This window comes from Thunnus thynnus, chromosome 6 (genome assembly GCF_963924715.1).
Source record: "Thunnus thynnus chromosome 6, fThuThy2.1, whole genome shotgun sequence".
NCBI classification, from domain to species: Eukaryota; Metazoa; Chordata; class Actinopteri; order Scombriformes; family Scombridae; genus Thunnus; species Thunnus thynnus.
This window is the reverse complement of record NC_089522.1, coordinates 22,082,255-22,098,464: the sequence shown is the minus strand read 5'-3', so window position 1 is coordinate 22,098,464 and position 16,210 is coordinate 22,082,255. Positions and strand designations below refer to the sequence as shown.

At 41.2% G+C, this 16,210-nt stretch overlaps 1 protein-coding gene across 9 annotated transcripts in view; it reads left to right on the top strand.

Moving 5' to 3' along the window:
* LOC137184714 (serine/threonine-protein kinase WNK2-like) overlaps positions 1-16,210 on the top strand; it is a 48,302-nt gene that overhangs the window by 7,674 nt on the left and 24,418 nt on the right. For all 9 annotated transcript variants that reach the window (XM_067592643.1, XM_067592646.1, XM_067592645.1 and 6 more), the window contains exons 3-6: positions 12,939-13,111; positions 13,322-13,542; positions 13,645-13,802; positions 15,803-15,891. In XM_067592643.1, the coding sequence (XP_067448744.1) occupies positions 12,939-13,111; positions 13,322-13,542; positions 13,645-13,802; positions 15,803-15,891 (641 nt within the window). The remainder of the gene's footprint in view (positions 1-12,938; positions 13,112-13,321; positions 13,543-13,644; positions 13,803-15,802; positions 15,892-16,210) is intronic.

Sequence of the window (16,210 nt, the reverse complement as noted above, 5' to 3'; positions counted from 1 at the left end):
TGGAATTGAGATATTATACATCAGAGACAGTCGGTGGCCAACAAACTAACATAGTCAGAAAAATGAAAGATTTCAAAAAGCTTACTTGTCAGTGTCATGCTGTCAGTTTTATATTGTTTGGCAAGATAAGAATTAAGACTAATTTGACAATCTGACCCAAACACAATCTCAGAAGTCCAGGCAAAGAAATGTGTACAGTATTATGCTGCCCACGAAAAGTCACACAGCCTTCTATGAATTTCAAGTTGGGAACATGTGTCCACATTTTTAAAGAGGTCATATGACCTGTGGCTGTCGCTGTTGTTGCAGCAGCAGCTTCATGTTTCTATAGTGAAAATCTTTCAACAACACTGATACTTAACTTATCCGTACAATGATGCATGCCATTAAGTTATTATCATTATTTGCATTCTTTACAAATGATCAGGGAAGCAGCTGATCTTTGCTTAACTATGTAATAAATAGTGTATATTATATTAATAATATCATTTTGAACGATAAGCTTGTTACTTAGTAATAAGGCTGTGTCATGGAAATTTGAACCGCGTAATAGTGTAACTAAAACCAAATAATACTTCTGTTTGTGTTTTGGATGAAGAAAATAATGGTGTTAGCAAATGTTTTGAACAGCGACACTCAGTCAGCCTCTGTTATACATCTGCAGGCACCAGCCAATCCCAATGCTGTGCTGAACTGACCTTATTAGTACAGCTATGTAAGTAGCTGTTGATGTTTGTCAGACTGCTGTGGAAGCAAGTATACAGTTATCGTCCAACTCTGGCGGTCCTTGATGACTGATTGACTTAATATTGGAAAACTCGTCCAATATTCACTTCAACAGAAGTGCAGGGTAATATCAAGCAGCAGATGTCAACCTACACAACACAACACAACACAATCAATTCCAACATAGACAGGAAGTTAAAAGACAAAACAATGGAGTTGGAGACTTCCTTATTGCTGAAGGGTAATGGTTCTGCCGTTTCCGCATCCACCTCTCCCTCCCTGGGGTGGTGCATATAGTAAGAATAACTAGTCAAATCAATGTTTCATATCAAGTTTCAACTGCTCATGCCAATTCCAACTTCATGCAACCAAGTTCTGTCTATCGTCATGTTTAGCGAAGGCCATTGGGAACAGGCACACAAGGGTTAGGGCACACACACCACTTGTAGTTTAAGTGGTTTAAGAATTGGAGTGTTTTCAAGTAGGGGAAAGCTCTCCCCCTCATTTACTACAGCTGAAGAGCCCATAAGCAAGGTTTTCCCTAATTTATTCATAAAAGGAGTTATAAGTGTTTGTAAGAAAATGTCCAGAATTCAGAAACTTGTATAAGTTTAATATGCTTGGCAGAAGGAGCTTTAATATTCAGAGGTGGACAACACTATAGAAAAACCTTAGAATACTATGCATTAGCCCCATGTTCAGTTGGTGAAGCTCATAATGCTTGTCAAATGTGCTTGTGGTATTGTGAAGCAAATTCCAGTTATGTATTTTAGTTAGATTTGGTGGCTATGTATGTGTGCCTACTGCTCTTCTTTGACAGTGCATTTTTGTCTGTCTTTGGCATGTGCTTTCACATTTGAGACCTTTCTTCTTGCCACATTGCATTACATTGTTCGCCACTGATGCCCCAGCAATTCCAGCAGTGGATATCTGTCCCTGTGTGCCACCTTGTTTTGACCTAAAAGCTCTGTATAAAGAACGGGCATGGTCAGACTTTTATTAAGGTTGACACATACAGCTAACAGTTTACATCAGTGGTCAGTGATCAAAATATGAAATTATGCTCACTGTGCCTTCGCATCTGACTGTTATAGTATTGTCTTCACTGATCATACCAGCATTCAGTGAACAACCTCTAGAGATGCACCTTTTTAGCACACATACACTCCTGCAATCAAACCTTGAACTGATGAAGATTAAATCTAAATGACCTTTGACCTCTCGAGTCCCTCCCCAAACAACAGAAAGTGTCACAACAGCTCATTAGGACTAGTAATCCCTTTTGGAATTTAAGAAGGTTATTTGTATGAATGAACCTGAAGCACCTCTGTATCCTGTTAAGGCGTCCTGCTTAGGCTCTGTGGTATAAGGGTTACTTTTAATACACACTCCAGTTGATCTCTACATCACTAATCTATTTATGTAATAACCTCATAAGACTCTGCAATTCATTTTTGTCCTCTGTGGGGGACATGAATCTGAGACCTTTTAGTCAAGCACCATTTATGCAATCTATTTGAGTCGTACTGTACTGTCAAAGGGACATCCTGGGCTTTCTAGTGATGCTACAGTTGTGGGGGTGTGGCTAACAGGGCACATGGACTTTTTTTTCAAAATGGCGGGCATCCCAGCTTCCACATTTTATGGCAACAAGGGAGGTAAATGATGTATATATTTTTTGCAAACATTATATTTCATTTGCTAATAATTGTTTCTTCAATATGAGAGTCTTAATTTAATTTTAGTAGGATTTCCGAAATGTTGTGTAATTTTAACCCATTCAAAACACAACTTTTATTCAATATCCTTTATAGTGGACAGCAGGACTTACTAATTCCTGTTTTTAACCAATTTCCATACGTCAGGAAACAAGGCTGAGTGAAAGAAAAAGGATTTTACTCAGAATTGTGGAACAGCTCTAAGTCTGACTCCCCGACTTAGAGCTGTCAGGAGATGAGGTGGAGGAGGGCCAGACAGTAGAGCAGGAAGTTGAAAGCTCAAAGGAGGACATCAAGGAGCCTGAGCAGGGACAAAGTGACGACATAGCACGGCAAAGTGTAAGCTAGGGCTCTGAAGTGTATTGGTATTACAGTGTCTAGAAAGGGAAATGAGAGCCTTTTTAGTTGAGGAGATTCTGATTACTTCAAACGGTACATAGATGACCAAGTTTTTGAAAAAATGTCAGAGCATACAAACCAGCAGGAGGTGTTCATCTTTGGAGGCAGCCTGAAAACCACTCCAGAGGAGCTAAAAACCTTCTTTGGCATATCTATGTACATGGCATGTCTCAGATACCCTAGGATCCGGATGTACTGGGCGGTAAAGACGAGGGTCCCAGTTATAGTCAATTCAATGAGTCAGGACAGACCTGTCAAGATTAGGCAGTCCATCAAAGTCACAACTGATCTTGATGTCTCTGATGAGGAGAAAAAGAATGACGCCCTCTGGGAGGTGAGACCTCTTAAACGGAGTGCAACAAGGCTGCTCCGATCTGCCGAGATCAGGGTAGGCCTGTGTAGATGAGCAGATGACTCCCTTCACAGGCTGGTGTCCTGTACGGCAGTTTGTGCCAGGGAAACCAAATCCCACAGGACTGAAAGCATTTGTGCTTGCCAGTCCCAGTGGTCTGGTGCTGGATGAGATGGTCAGTGAAAGAGAAGCACCATGTTACTGTGCCTAGACCTGCTGTTGTGGCTGAGTACAACAGAAACGTGGGTGGAGTTGATTTGTGCGACCACATAATCAGCTTTTACCCGATGTCTAGCAGCACAAGAAAATGGATCATCTGAACAGTCCTGCATTTCTTTGACCTGGCTGCCACAAACAGGTGGATCAAGCACAGGTCAGACCACCAGGTCCCTGGAAGACCAGAGGAGAGGCTGCATTATTTTGACTTCAAGCTGCTGCTGGCTGAAGAAATGATTTCTCAGGCACAGGGTGGTCGAAGTCAACAGGTTAACAAGGTGGCCAGTGATGATGATGAGATGAGCACTGATGATGAAAAGTACATTCCAAAAATGATGAAGAGGCCTGTTGAACCATAGCCCAATGACGATGTCAAAAAATATCGGGCGCTCCATTTGCCAAAAATGGTGGAGGCAGTACATGCATCACGGTGCAGGAGAGAAGGATGCAAATGGAAAACGTTTGTCAGGGGTATTAAATGTAACATGTTTTCGTGAGCTTCAAAGACAAAAAACTGCCTCCTGTTGTACCATGCATAATCTGTCGTTAGTGTCGTGTGTGTCGTGACCTAACAACCCGGCTTTAGGTGACTATCAAGTGTGCAGAATGCAGTTAAATCAAAAAGATATCAAATAATACCATTTTACTTTTTTTTTTTTTGCTTTAACATGTTTCTTTCAACCACATCACTTAAATTATATAAAAAACATTCTAAATATCAAAAACTTTTTTTCTTCTGGGTCTTGAATGGAAAAAGAAATGGCTACACTGTGGCACTCGTGTCTTAAGTCTAACCTTAAACTGTAATTAACATTCAATTCATGCTCAAGGACTGTTGGATTATTGAATAATTGAATCACACATCCATCTAAGGGTTTTCAGTGTGTACAGTATATGTGCTTTTAATGAAGTTAAGGTGTGACCTACTGAACCTTAACTTACTGTTTTTATAGAAAATACATTGAAATATTTAATTTATGCACAAGACTCTATCTAGCTCACACACGCTGTCACTATGTTGCAAGGAATGTACACTTAAAATACCTGAAAATTATTAATACTGAGTAACCTTCTGTTAAATCATAACTTCATGAAGCTTAATGATCATCAGAGAGTTGCTGATTCAAACCTGTAGTTATTTTTAGAGGTTTAAATTTCTGGTGGTGTTGCTGTGAGCTGACTAAAATGTGTTTATGACATTGTGATCTGTTGAATTGATCTGTTTATCCGGCTGTCTTCAGGCGGTTATACAACTCATATATGCACAGCCTAAATATGTCTACCAAAAAAGAATCAGATGGCCATGTTTTGAAATTTGACTGAGAAAATAAGGCATGCAGGGACAGATAGTGTAGATGTTATCTTTTTGTTACAAAACATGTTGGAAGTTACAAAACCAGTTGGTCTGTAACACTAGTATCCTGAATCTCCCCTCCATCTCTGATTCCTTCCCACTGCAGCAGTCGTTCTGCAGTCTGTCTGCTGTCAAATCTGACAAATTTACGGTGCTGTTTAGCCAGCATATCATGCTGCCACACTTGCGTAGCTACCACAACCCTAGAGTAGTAGTTGCACTTAAAATTGACAGTGATGAATTTAACACAATGTTCTTGAAATTGGTTTTATTATTGATGACCTGGTCAGATTTTTTGAAAAGGCGCCGTGGAATATAGGAAAAAACCCTTGCTTGTATTTTGCCTGTGTGGTGTTTAGTCTGGGTCAGAGTATTATGCTGCATCAAGGCTGTCTCACTGGCTCTGTGCCCCCACACTGCAGCGGCTGATAAAATGCTCAAAGGAGGGGTTGGCCTGGCCGCCCAGTTCAGCTCAGGACATCTCTACCCAGCACACCGCTGTTTTCTGCCTCGTCTCAGCTCCAGCCCTCATCATCAGTGATCTGGGAATAGGGGCACATGTGCGAGACTGCCCACCCTCTCTACTCTCACTTTCTGGCTTGTACCAGTCCATGCTGGCTTCATTAGGCCTTAGTCATTTACATGGGCATCAAGCACATTTGTGAATATTTGTCTCAAGTTCAGAACAGATGGGTGAAATTGCCACCCTGGGTATCATAGCACCACAGCTATTCATAGCTAACTGTATTAGCTATTCTACAGTTTTTACAATGGGTCTGAGTATCTTGTGTGTTACCATTAAGCATGGATGTTTGGTGTGTGTGCGAGAGAGAGAGAGAGTGTGTGTGTGTGTGTGTGTGTGTGTGTGTGTGTGTGTGTGTGTGTGTGTGTGTGTGTGTGTGTGTGTGAAAAGGATGTCATCACCAGCTGTCGTGCCTCAGGTTCTGCTGAATACGCAGGTTAATGCTGCTTCTTCACTATGAAGCCTCTGTGATTAGAAATTAAAAAGCTTAGAAGAACATGGCCTATTTTGATCTTGCTGCTGACTGTAGAATCACAATAAAGAGTAAATAATGTCAGCAAATAATAATATTCAGTATTAATAGCCAATTGACTCTTATTTGTTAACATATAGTTTCAGCACTTCTGAAGATGAGTATCCTGGAGTCCAGTGTTAATTAGAGCGCTTTGGGTCTGTTCTCCGGCCCCTGCATCACTAGAGAGGCATCTTGTCTGCGAATCAGTCGACTGTAGACAGTATATGATGGTCTAGACAATTATCACACTCATTTGTGGCAATATGTAATTTTCTTTTGAAGTGGTGCCTCTGCTTTTTTGCCTGGAGGTTAATGTTTTGTTTCATGAATTTATTAATTTTCATGTCAGCGGGTGTGGCTTATCTTTGCTGTATTTCTTCATTCATCATTAGAACACCTCAGGACCTCCCTCAATGTCTGTTTCACCATGTCTCATGTTTTAGGAGATTAGAGCCCAGCCAATACTCCGGCTTTTCATCAGCTTTGATGAGCAGTCTGTCGACAGAAAATGAATTGCCAACTATTATAATAATTGACTAATCATTTTTTAAGCAACACTCTGTGGTTCCAGCTTCTCCAATGTGAGGATTTGCTACTTGTCTTTGTATTATGTTTATAAAAATTTAATGTCTGTGGGTTCTAGGAAATTATAATGAGCATTTTCTCCTAAATTCTTGATTGATTAATCAAAGAAATGATGAACAGATTATTCAATAATGAAAAAAAATCACAAGTTGCAGCCCAAATCACAGAAGTAGCGAGATCAGTACATAAATTAGCATTTATGCAAAAAAAAAAAATTTTTTGTACAGTACTGTGCAGATGTTTTAGGCACTAAAAGTAAAGTGAGGATGCTTTAAAAATAATACCATAAATCATGTTTATTTATCAATTAACCTCATACAAACCGCAGTAAACAGAAAAAACCCTAAATCAAAATATTTGGTGTTAACACTTGATACCACACAAGTATCTTGGAGAACTTGCCAAAGTTTTTTGTGGATTTTGGCTGTCTCAGTTACTTCAGTCTCTTCAATTCTCAGGGCTCTGTGGGGGCCATTAAGTCTGGGGTCATTGTGATGCTGCAGACTCAATTGAGACTGTTTAGACGTCTCCCTGATGGTATTTCATAATGGAATCTAAACATCTAAAGGCCATGATTCCTCTTGATTTAGTTTTAAAGCCTTTTTAAGTCCTTTTCTTTATAGTTATCTTTAAAAAAAATCCCAGGATTTAAATATTTGTCCTTATCTGATTTTTAAAACTCAAATACTGACATCAGTGGCCTCCAGAAACTCGAGGAACACTCGGGTTCTAAACAAAGATGTGATCAATACGAACGTCACCCAGCAGTTGTCATGCTCATTGCATAAGCAGCATTAGTCTTACGAGGAGGCAAGTATGTAATCAGAATTTCTTGTTTCTTTGTGTCAAAGAATTTGTTTGTCAGCCTACGCATTTAGTCTGTGACAGGAAAGAGGTTTAGAGGAGGTTTGTATGCCCTAATCCACATTGGCTAACTCCTGGTCACAATCAGTCAGACACACTTATATACTTGTAAACCCATGTAACAAACATAAGTGCCTTTCAGTGTGGTTCACTCAAAGTTCTTCAGAACAGCGGTGACACAATGCTTTGTTTTTGTCCTTTTTTTTTTTCTGATTACTGATGGTGCTGACGGCATGATGATGTCTCTCATACACCTCTTCCTCATAGCTTCTCCTTATCTCTTTCCATCATTTTTCTTAGCTCACACCCTTACACACCCAGACAGCAGAGTAGTCATTTGGTCACAGGCTGATTTAAATAGTAATGGCTTGTCATAGCAAATGGTGTTCCTGTCTTTCAAGCTCCTCCTTGACAAGGCTAGGCGACACATACACATTTTTGCTCTCCCCTTGGCGTTGCAGCAATATCACCGGCTCCTCCTTGTTTAAAATATTTTACCATGCTACTCTTGAGTGCCAGTGCGCCAATTAGCAGAGCTTGGGTGTAAAGTGGCCTCATGGCAGGGCTGTAACACTGAAATAGAGATAACAGAGTGACCAGCAGCTGCTGGCCAAATCCTCCTGCAGCCATGACTGATGGGACACAATTCAGCAGTGGGCAGTCTGCTGGCTCGTGGCTCTCCCTGCACCAGCTTTTGTTACAGCAGCAGAGGCACTGCAATAATCATCTGCTATTGTGGATGGGTGCAGAAGGTGGCCAAGTAATTTAACATACCTTCTTCAACCTGGCAACCAGAGTTCATGTCCCATGGTTCCAAGCATCCTCATTGTTGAACTGTCTAAAGAAGCTGTGAATAAGACACAGATATATGGTTGGTGTTCTGTAGCACTCTTAAGTAAAGAGAAAAGTCCTGAATTGACCAAAGTATGATGACATTGTTAATTTGACTGAATCTAAGCTATTCATTGCAGTGTTAAAAAGCTATACTATGTCCTGATTGCCCTGTGGTTTCAGCATGGCCACTGTGTGTGTGTGTGTATGTGTGTGAATGAGACATATCTTGGCAGGTTGAGCATTTTGTACAGTTTATCTTTAAATGTATTTGATTTCAACAGAGTCCATTTTTAGTTTGTTTTAATAGTACATCCTGATTTGAAATACTTTCTGTCTAAATCTCCTTAGCCAGTTGTGACACACATTGAGTATGTTGGGTTTAGCTATCTAGATTTTATACTGTAGTAGAGGTTGTTGACAAGTTCTTTGAATACAAATCCTTGTCACACTATTGTTGCTAATCCTAAATGATGCTAATCTGCCCCTTGTTAACCAAGGATCACGACGAGGCCAAGTTAACGGAGGAAAGAGGAAATTGTAATTAGGAACACAAAGCTATGGAGAAAGACCACTTTGAGTGTGTAATTTAGCTGCCATAATTAGAACTATTGCTGAAACCTGTTACTCTCCTAATGAATCTGCTCCCCTCACTGAGGAGCTCACTGATGTTAGAGATTTGAATATTAGGCAAAAACCTGCAAACTTTTCTGGTCTCATCAGGCATACTGTGAGAATAAGGAGCACCTCTAGATAAGACAGACTGGATGGTGTCTGTCCTCCACATTCTTTGTAGCTTTTTCTTGGTAATTTTTTCGACCCTTTCAGGCCAGTGTCCAAAAACATTATGTTCCTAAGATTTCTCACCAGGGAATAAAGCCTGTTATCTTTGCCTCTGTGCTTTCCTACTGGCCTTTTTTCTTTTTATGGACCCAGCAACACTGTTGTGTGCAAACATTAAGCCAAGAGTAAGAGACTGTTATTTCTGTAATTTAGGGGACTTTTGATTTAGTCATTTAGTGGTTTTATACCACAGACATTCCACTGTGTGTGTGTGAGAGAGAGAGAGAGAGTGAGAGAGAGAATGAAAGATGGGAGTTAATGTTAATAATACAGTTCCCATGAGTTTTCAGCTTTTTTGTGTGTGTTTTCTCTGCGTGAGAACACTATTAGCTTCTATCACTCGTGTGTGTGTGTGTGTGTGTGTGTGTCTGTCAGCTTGTTTGGGATATATCTCTTAGATTGATGCTCCAGAGAGGTGGCCTGCCTCAGCACTCTTCAGCCCCACAACTCCCCTCCTTCTAGGGGAAGTCTGATTCTATTAGTGGATAATCAATAGTAGACGCTCGTCCTGCTGTAACCCCTCAATTCATGTGGTCTACGTTTTTTGATCAGGTAAAAAGTGCATTTACTGCAGGGAAAAAAATGGCTGCATCCTTCTGATGTCAGTTGTGCTGCACTGTGTGTGTGTGTACATTAACTGTATATAACTGTATATTAATACAGTGAAGTCTGAACAACTAGTGGTTCGGACCAATCGGTGTCCTTTGAGGATGATCGCGTGATCTTGCAATCTTGCAATCTCGCAAATCCAGCTGCCTCACAAGGCAAGATGGTTGATAGACGGTGATAGACAAATGGTTCATCCAATCACCTGCCAAGTATTTTTTGAAAGTGCCTACACTTTTCCAAACACTTTCCAAGGACGACTTATCAGATGGTTCTATGTAACAAACCATCTGATGCGTCAGGTTAGCTTCTTTTTTATGGCAGAAATTCCAATTCAATGGTAGCCTAAATCATTTGACATGCTTGCAGTTGTCTCTACAGTTAGCCTAGTACTTGTGTGTGTTGAGGTGCAGGATCTTCCAGAACCAATTTCACATGAAGGATGCTCATTGTTCGACAGATTTATGTTGCATTATGTGTGTTTTCTCAACCTTCTATGTGAGTATGATAGGCTGATAATAAGCTTGATTAGAGATGCTGAGTGCACTTCACAGGCTAGCTTCTGGGGTTGTTTTTTCTTTATCCAGTATGTTGCACTTAAAAGCTCAAAATGTGTTGTTTAAAAAGTACCCAGATAAATGTGGGTACTTAAAAGCAGACTTGGCAAGGGAGTGTACTGATTAAAAAAATATCCATTTTGCTGGCACAGTAAGGCACCTGGAGTGATAACATCTACACGTGCATACTGTACACTCTGCAGCATAGGGGGCCTCAATGTAATTCAATCTCCAAACTAAGGCAATATTTGTTCCATGCTCTCCCCATAGTTGTATTACACATTGCTGATTATTTAAGTAGTTTACAGGGGAACAGCCAGAGCCTTTTATGTAAAACCAATTTGCTCCTCTAGCTGGCAACTGCAATTTTTACTGCTATGTTGTGTATATACCACTAGATTCTCAGGTAAAGTAGCAGAGCTGATAGACATCTCTCCACTATAAGGGTGCCTTCTTCTTAAATGGACAGTATGCAGTTAAGATGGCATGTGACATTAGGCCAGCAACTTGATTTGAACACATAGTTTTGCCATTACATGGTATAGTGTCCTGCACAGTTCCCATGACTAATACTTTAATCTATTACCTGGTCCCTCCAGCACCCTGAGGCCCACTGTTTTGGTGTCTTATTCTGATATGTCTTTTTTGCTGTATGAGCTCACCGGGGCTGTGGAACTAATAGAGTTCAGCACACAGATTTAGTGGGTGGCAGCCGAGTGGAGCACAGCTTTATAGATTGCTTCCTGCTAATGTCACAATCTATTTTTCTGTCCCTGCTGCCCGGTATGGTTTTCTCTGTGTGTGTGTGTTTAACCTCGCCCCACAATCTGCTGTGACCAGCTGAGCCTTTTCTTAAGCCAAGTATACCCCACAGACTTGATAAGATTCTTATATATGCACACAAAACACTAGATGATCTGTTTGCAGCACCGTTTGGATTCGTAATGTAATATAATGATGAGTCACACTCGTTAAAAGCTCACATCCCTCACAGTAACTAGAATCTTGTATATTGATGCTTCTGTGATATCCTTTGTCTTGGGGGTGGGTATTTGTGTGTCTTGGGAAGTGACATTCTTCTAGTGCCTCAGTGTGTATATGTATCTGTCTGTGTATCTCGCCATGCAGTGCACAACACCTCTGAGCCTACATGTGGCTTCTGAATTATGCAGAAGCCCCAGTGTCTGCTTAGGGAAAAACTGAAGTGGGAGAACAAATGGAGGTGTGTGTGTGTGTGTGTGGGGAAGTGTGATCGGGATTTGGGGAACACTGGTGGTGGTGGTGGTGATGGTGTTAGGGGCGGGATTCCTGAAAAGATGAGAGCAGAGATGATAAGAGGAGGAGGTAGGAAGAAAGAAAAAGAAGTAATATGGGGAGAAGAAGGGAGTGTCGCCTAAAGGGAGGAAAAGCTGCAGTGCACAAGGGTTAAAATTTGCCTTAGGCTCCCTACCCTCTCTCTGTCTGTCTTTTTTAGACCCTTGGCTCAGGTAAAATTCAGTCCACGTGCTGCTCCTGTGCAGCAAAGAGCACTCGGGGATAACCCAGCCCAACTTGGGCGGCCCCAGCCCCTGCCTTCCATTGCTCAGCTCGCCTCAGTAGAAAGGGTTCTCTGCAGAACTGAATTATTCATGGGCTTCAGAAGAGTGCAGTGTGCAATCCCCACCCCCCACACACTTGCACACAAAACCTGATATGCCACATTCACACACACACACACACACTCACACCCACCATGCTTTATCATCTTATCAGTCCACTCTTCAACATATTGCATCACCGCACATCTTGCTTCACTGTTCAGTTTTTAGGCTATTTAGTTTGATTTCTGTATTTGCTGTTTCATCTCCCGGGGAGTCCACTGTGGTTGAATAATTAAATAGATTACATCTCGCTAGGTTGTGTTCATCACATTCCACCATCAGTGTCGTCCGTCGCTGCGAGGGGTGGGGTTGTGCTTCTAGCCCATGCTCAGTGCTGAGTTCACATGTGTGTTTGTTATGTAAGTCTTTGCTGTTGTAGTCAGGAAAAAAAGGGAAATCGCAGTAAAGCTACCCTTGGCTCCACCTAGAGAAATTTCTCCTCACAGTGGGGTCAGCACTACAGTGGATTGGAGAGGGATGGGATTGAGAGGGAGCAGTTACCGATGATGCGTTTCTGTGTGTGCGGGGGATGTTTGGTGATGGAGAAGGGAGTGGTTGGTGTGAGGGGTGCAGAGAGGGAGACGGATTGCAGATATGGGGGGAGGGTGGGGAAAGAGTAAAAGGTAGAGGATGAGAGAGCGAGCAAGCAAGTGAAGGAAATGGAGAAAGATGGAAGAGATGACATGTAGCCTTTAGCTGCAGTGTGTGGTGGGTGTGACCACGTTGATATCTGGGTTCGTTCTCGACCTGGAGTCACTGTGGTTGGTCACCCTTCTATGTCTCTTTACATAGACTCAGTGTTTCTGTATATATTAAAACAAACACATGAGAGGTCACTGATATTACACTTTAAATATACTTAAAATATCACACTCATGCACTCATTTTTTGCTGTTTGAGAAAGCCACTGATCTGTAGTGTTCTCACACACAAACTGCAGACTCTCAGCTGTGATATACAGTACATATGGTCCAATTAGAGACTGGTATATGGCTCAGAGACTGACACTAACCTCTTTCTCACTCAGTCTCCCTTTCCAACTTGCTAAAACATACTGGATGTATGAATTTGAAATGTGCAGGGTAGTGCCTTCAAGGAGAAGGCCTCTTCCATCTGGTAGTTCTTGTGAAGCAAATATGTGATGTTATCTATAATTAGAGCTGTGTATTTACTATTTCTTTCTCCTCTGCATCTGTGCTCTTTCATCTAGGATCGTAAGCTGTCAAAAGTGGAACGTCAGCGCTTTAAGGAGGAGGCAGAGATGTTGAAGGGTCTCCAACATCCCAACATTGTCCGTTTCTATGACTTTTGGGAGTCACCCCTCAAAGGGAAGAAGTGCATTGTTTTAGTAACAGAGCTCATGACATCAGGAACGCTAAAAACGTGAGTACTGTAAATAGCAGATATTGTACGGACAACTCCCCTGACAAATAAGTGGAAAGAAAACACATTCAGATAACAATTTGTACCATAGATAGATTTTTTTACCATGGTTAAAGTGAATTTACTGCTTAACTTGTGTCTACAGTGTGTCAGAGAAATGTCAGCCTTTCTATGTCTGTAAGGTAATGTGTTTCCCTCTCCTTCCTACAGCTATCTGAAGCGATTCAAGGTAATGAAGCCCAAGGTGCTAAGGAGCTGGTGCAGACAGATCCTGAAAGGCCTTCACTTTCTCCACACCAGGACCCCTCCTATAATCCATAGGGACCTCAAATGTGATAACATCTTTATCACTGGACCTACGGGGTCAGTCAAGATTGGTGATTTAGGACTGGCAACACTGAAGGCGGCTTCCTTTGCTAAGAGCGTCATAGGTAGGAGACTTAAAAATATAGCTTGGCAGATTTATGGTTCTTATAGTCAAGAAGTAAATGATCTATCCTTTGGACTCTCTCTCACTCTCTCTCTCTCTTCAGGTACCCCAGAGTTCATGGCTCCAGAGATGTATGAAGAGCACTATGATGAGGCAGTGGATGTCTATGCGTTTGGCATGTGTATGCTAGAGATGGCCACCTCAGAGTACCCATACTCCGAGTGTCAGAATGCTGCTCAGATTTACCGCAAAGTCACAAGTGTGAGTCCAGCTTCTGTACAATTTTCCAGTTTGTTTCAGAAAGGGGATAGTTAGGGAAAATACAGAACTTACTGCGAATTTCAAATAGATTAATTCAGTAGCCCAAAATGACAGATTGGGTCATTTCTATTTTTATTATGTTGAATCACAATTGATGTAATTAATTGATGTAATGGAATATGTACCATCTCTAAACATTCTCAAGGATTAGCAAACAATAATAACCTTGTCATAACATTGTGCTATTATTGTACAGACAAAAAGGGACAGGCACTAATTATGCATTAGCTGTCACATTTATAAATTATTTAAACAAATTAATAAACAGAGGTATTTATGTATCAATAACAAAACTTCTGCAGATATCCTCTTCATTCTCCTAGCAGTACGGTGTTACTCAGCAAAAAAGCTTCTTTGTGCTACAGTCCTCTTGTATGTATTTTGTAATTATTCGGGATCATGCTTAGTGAACCTGTAAAATGGGGCATAGTAAGGTCAAGGATGGTTTTAAGTTGCTTCACCACATATGGGTCCAGGGAGTTATTAATTGCAGCTTTTTAGAGCCCAAAATCCGCTCTCTTGTTTTCAGCCCGATAGATCCTCAGCCTTGAATTTCTTGGGTGAAGAATCCAGTGAGCCATATGGAGCCACAGAGGGAGTCCAAATCTCCTTTGTTTTTTAGATAAAGCCTAAAGGCTGTATTCCATTCCATTTCAAAGGGTGTCTCGCTGCTAACAAAGCTTACTGCAAACTGTTTTTAGATTCTGAGGTTTCTGAAGTCATGATAGACTTCCTGATTTGATGAAGAGTATTGATTTTCCACTCTTGAGACTTGGCAGGGTTGGAAACTGAGGGATGACTCTTTCACCTGCTGTTAAAGAAGAGAAGGCCTCTACGCCCATATTAATGGTTGGGCAGCATCGGTGCAGCTGTCTCTAGATACTGTTCTCTGCATTGTTACCATATGCATATCAGAGTGCCTGCAGGGACTACTGCAGGATATTAATAGGAAATTGATCAAAGAGAAACCTTGATAGCTTTATACTACTCCCTGAGTACATTCAACATGCAACTGCATAATTGGTAGGAATTTTAGTCCAGAGGATGCATATAGTTTATCTCTTAGATAGAGAGTGTCTCCATTTATATATTTAATTTAATTTAATGATCTCACAAGTGCTGCACCATGGAGAGAATAACTAGGCAAAATGTACCTTTTAAAAAAAATAGGCTTAGTAAAGAAGGTCAGACTGCTGAGTGAAGAAAATGTAATATTACCAACACTTCCACCATTTCAGAAGTTATATTGCAACCAAAATCTATTGAGTATCAAATATTCACTTTTCACAGTGGAAAAATGCACTTATCCATGTGCATGGGATATTCTGAACAGTCAAAATATAATGGGAATTTACTACACCAGCTGTACTGTAATTGTAGTTTACAAACAAACTACTTCAGGAACCAGGGCATTCTCAGACCGCTGCTTCTCCTGATCAGTGGAAAAGCAGGAAACAGGTGCTCCAACATGAGCAAATCAACACACCCACCTACCAACAAGCTCACAAAGGTCATACTGTATCTGGCAATTGAGATAGAGACTGTGTGTTAAGCTATACTTTGGTGAAACTATGAATTTGGAACATACTGAGCACACAGATGTAAGGAAGTTGATTAGGTTGCAGGGGTTGTTTGAGAGGTTTCTATTGATGTTTTTATACTCTTTTCACTCCATGAAAACTAATCGTTATTGGAATCCATTGCGTTCGACATGGATTCAAACTGACTAGAGCTGCCATGCTCTAGTCGACAAAGCCTACGGGGTGTGAGTTTGTGATACTCAAAAGATAAGATCTGGGGTGGAGTATTACTTAAACTGATGTTTCATAAACATTTCTGCACCCTCTTTCCTTTGTTTTTCCTTCGTCATTATTTTTCATCAACACAGCATCCTCTCATGGCGTGTCCTCAGCATTTTGTTTATGTTTCCTTTTCCTCAGGGAGTGAAGCCGGCCAGCTACAACAAGGTCATGGATCCTGAAATCAAGGAGATTATTGGGGAGTGTATCTGCCAAAAGAAAGAGGAGCGGTGAGTGACTGTCCCCATCAATGTCCAGTCTCCAGCCAATAGGGCCTGCAAGGTGCCCTCTCATCTTTCATGCCTTGTCTCACCTCCCCCGCTTCATTGCTGTGGCGCTGACAGTTGGGCTCTCAGCAGCACTGCAGTCTCTCTCTATATCTGCAGGGTGTCTTTCAAATCTGTTACATAATGAGTTTGTATACAGGGGGAAAATAACCCTTAATTAGCTTCCAGTGGCTTTGTTTTATAGAAGCATGATTGGGTTCAGTGAGTGAGTTTCTTCCAGCAGCACAGGTAATCCATGTCCATGTATGATTACTGTGTTTGG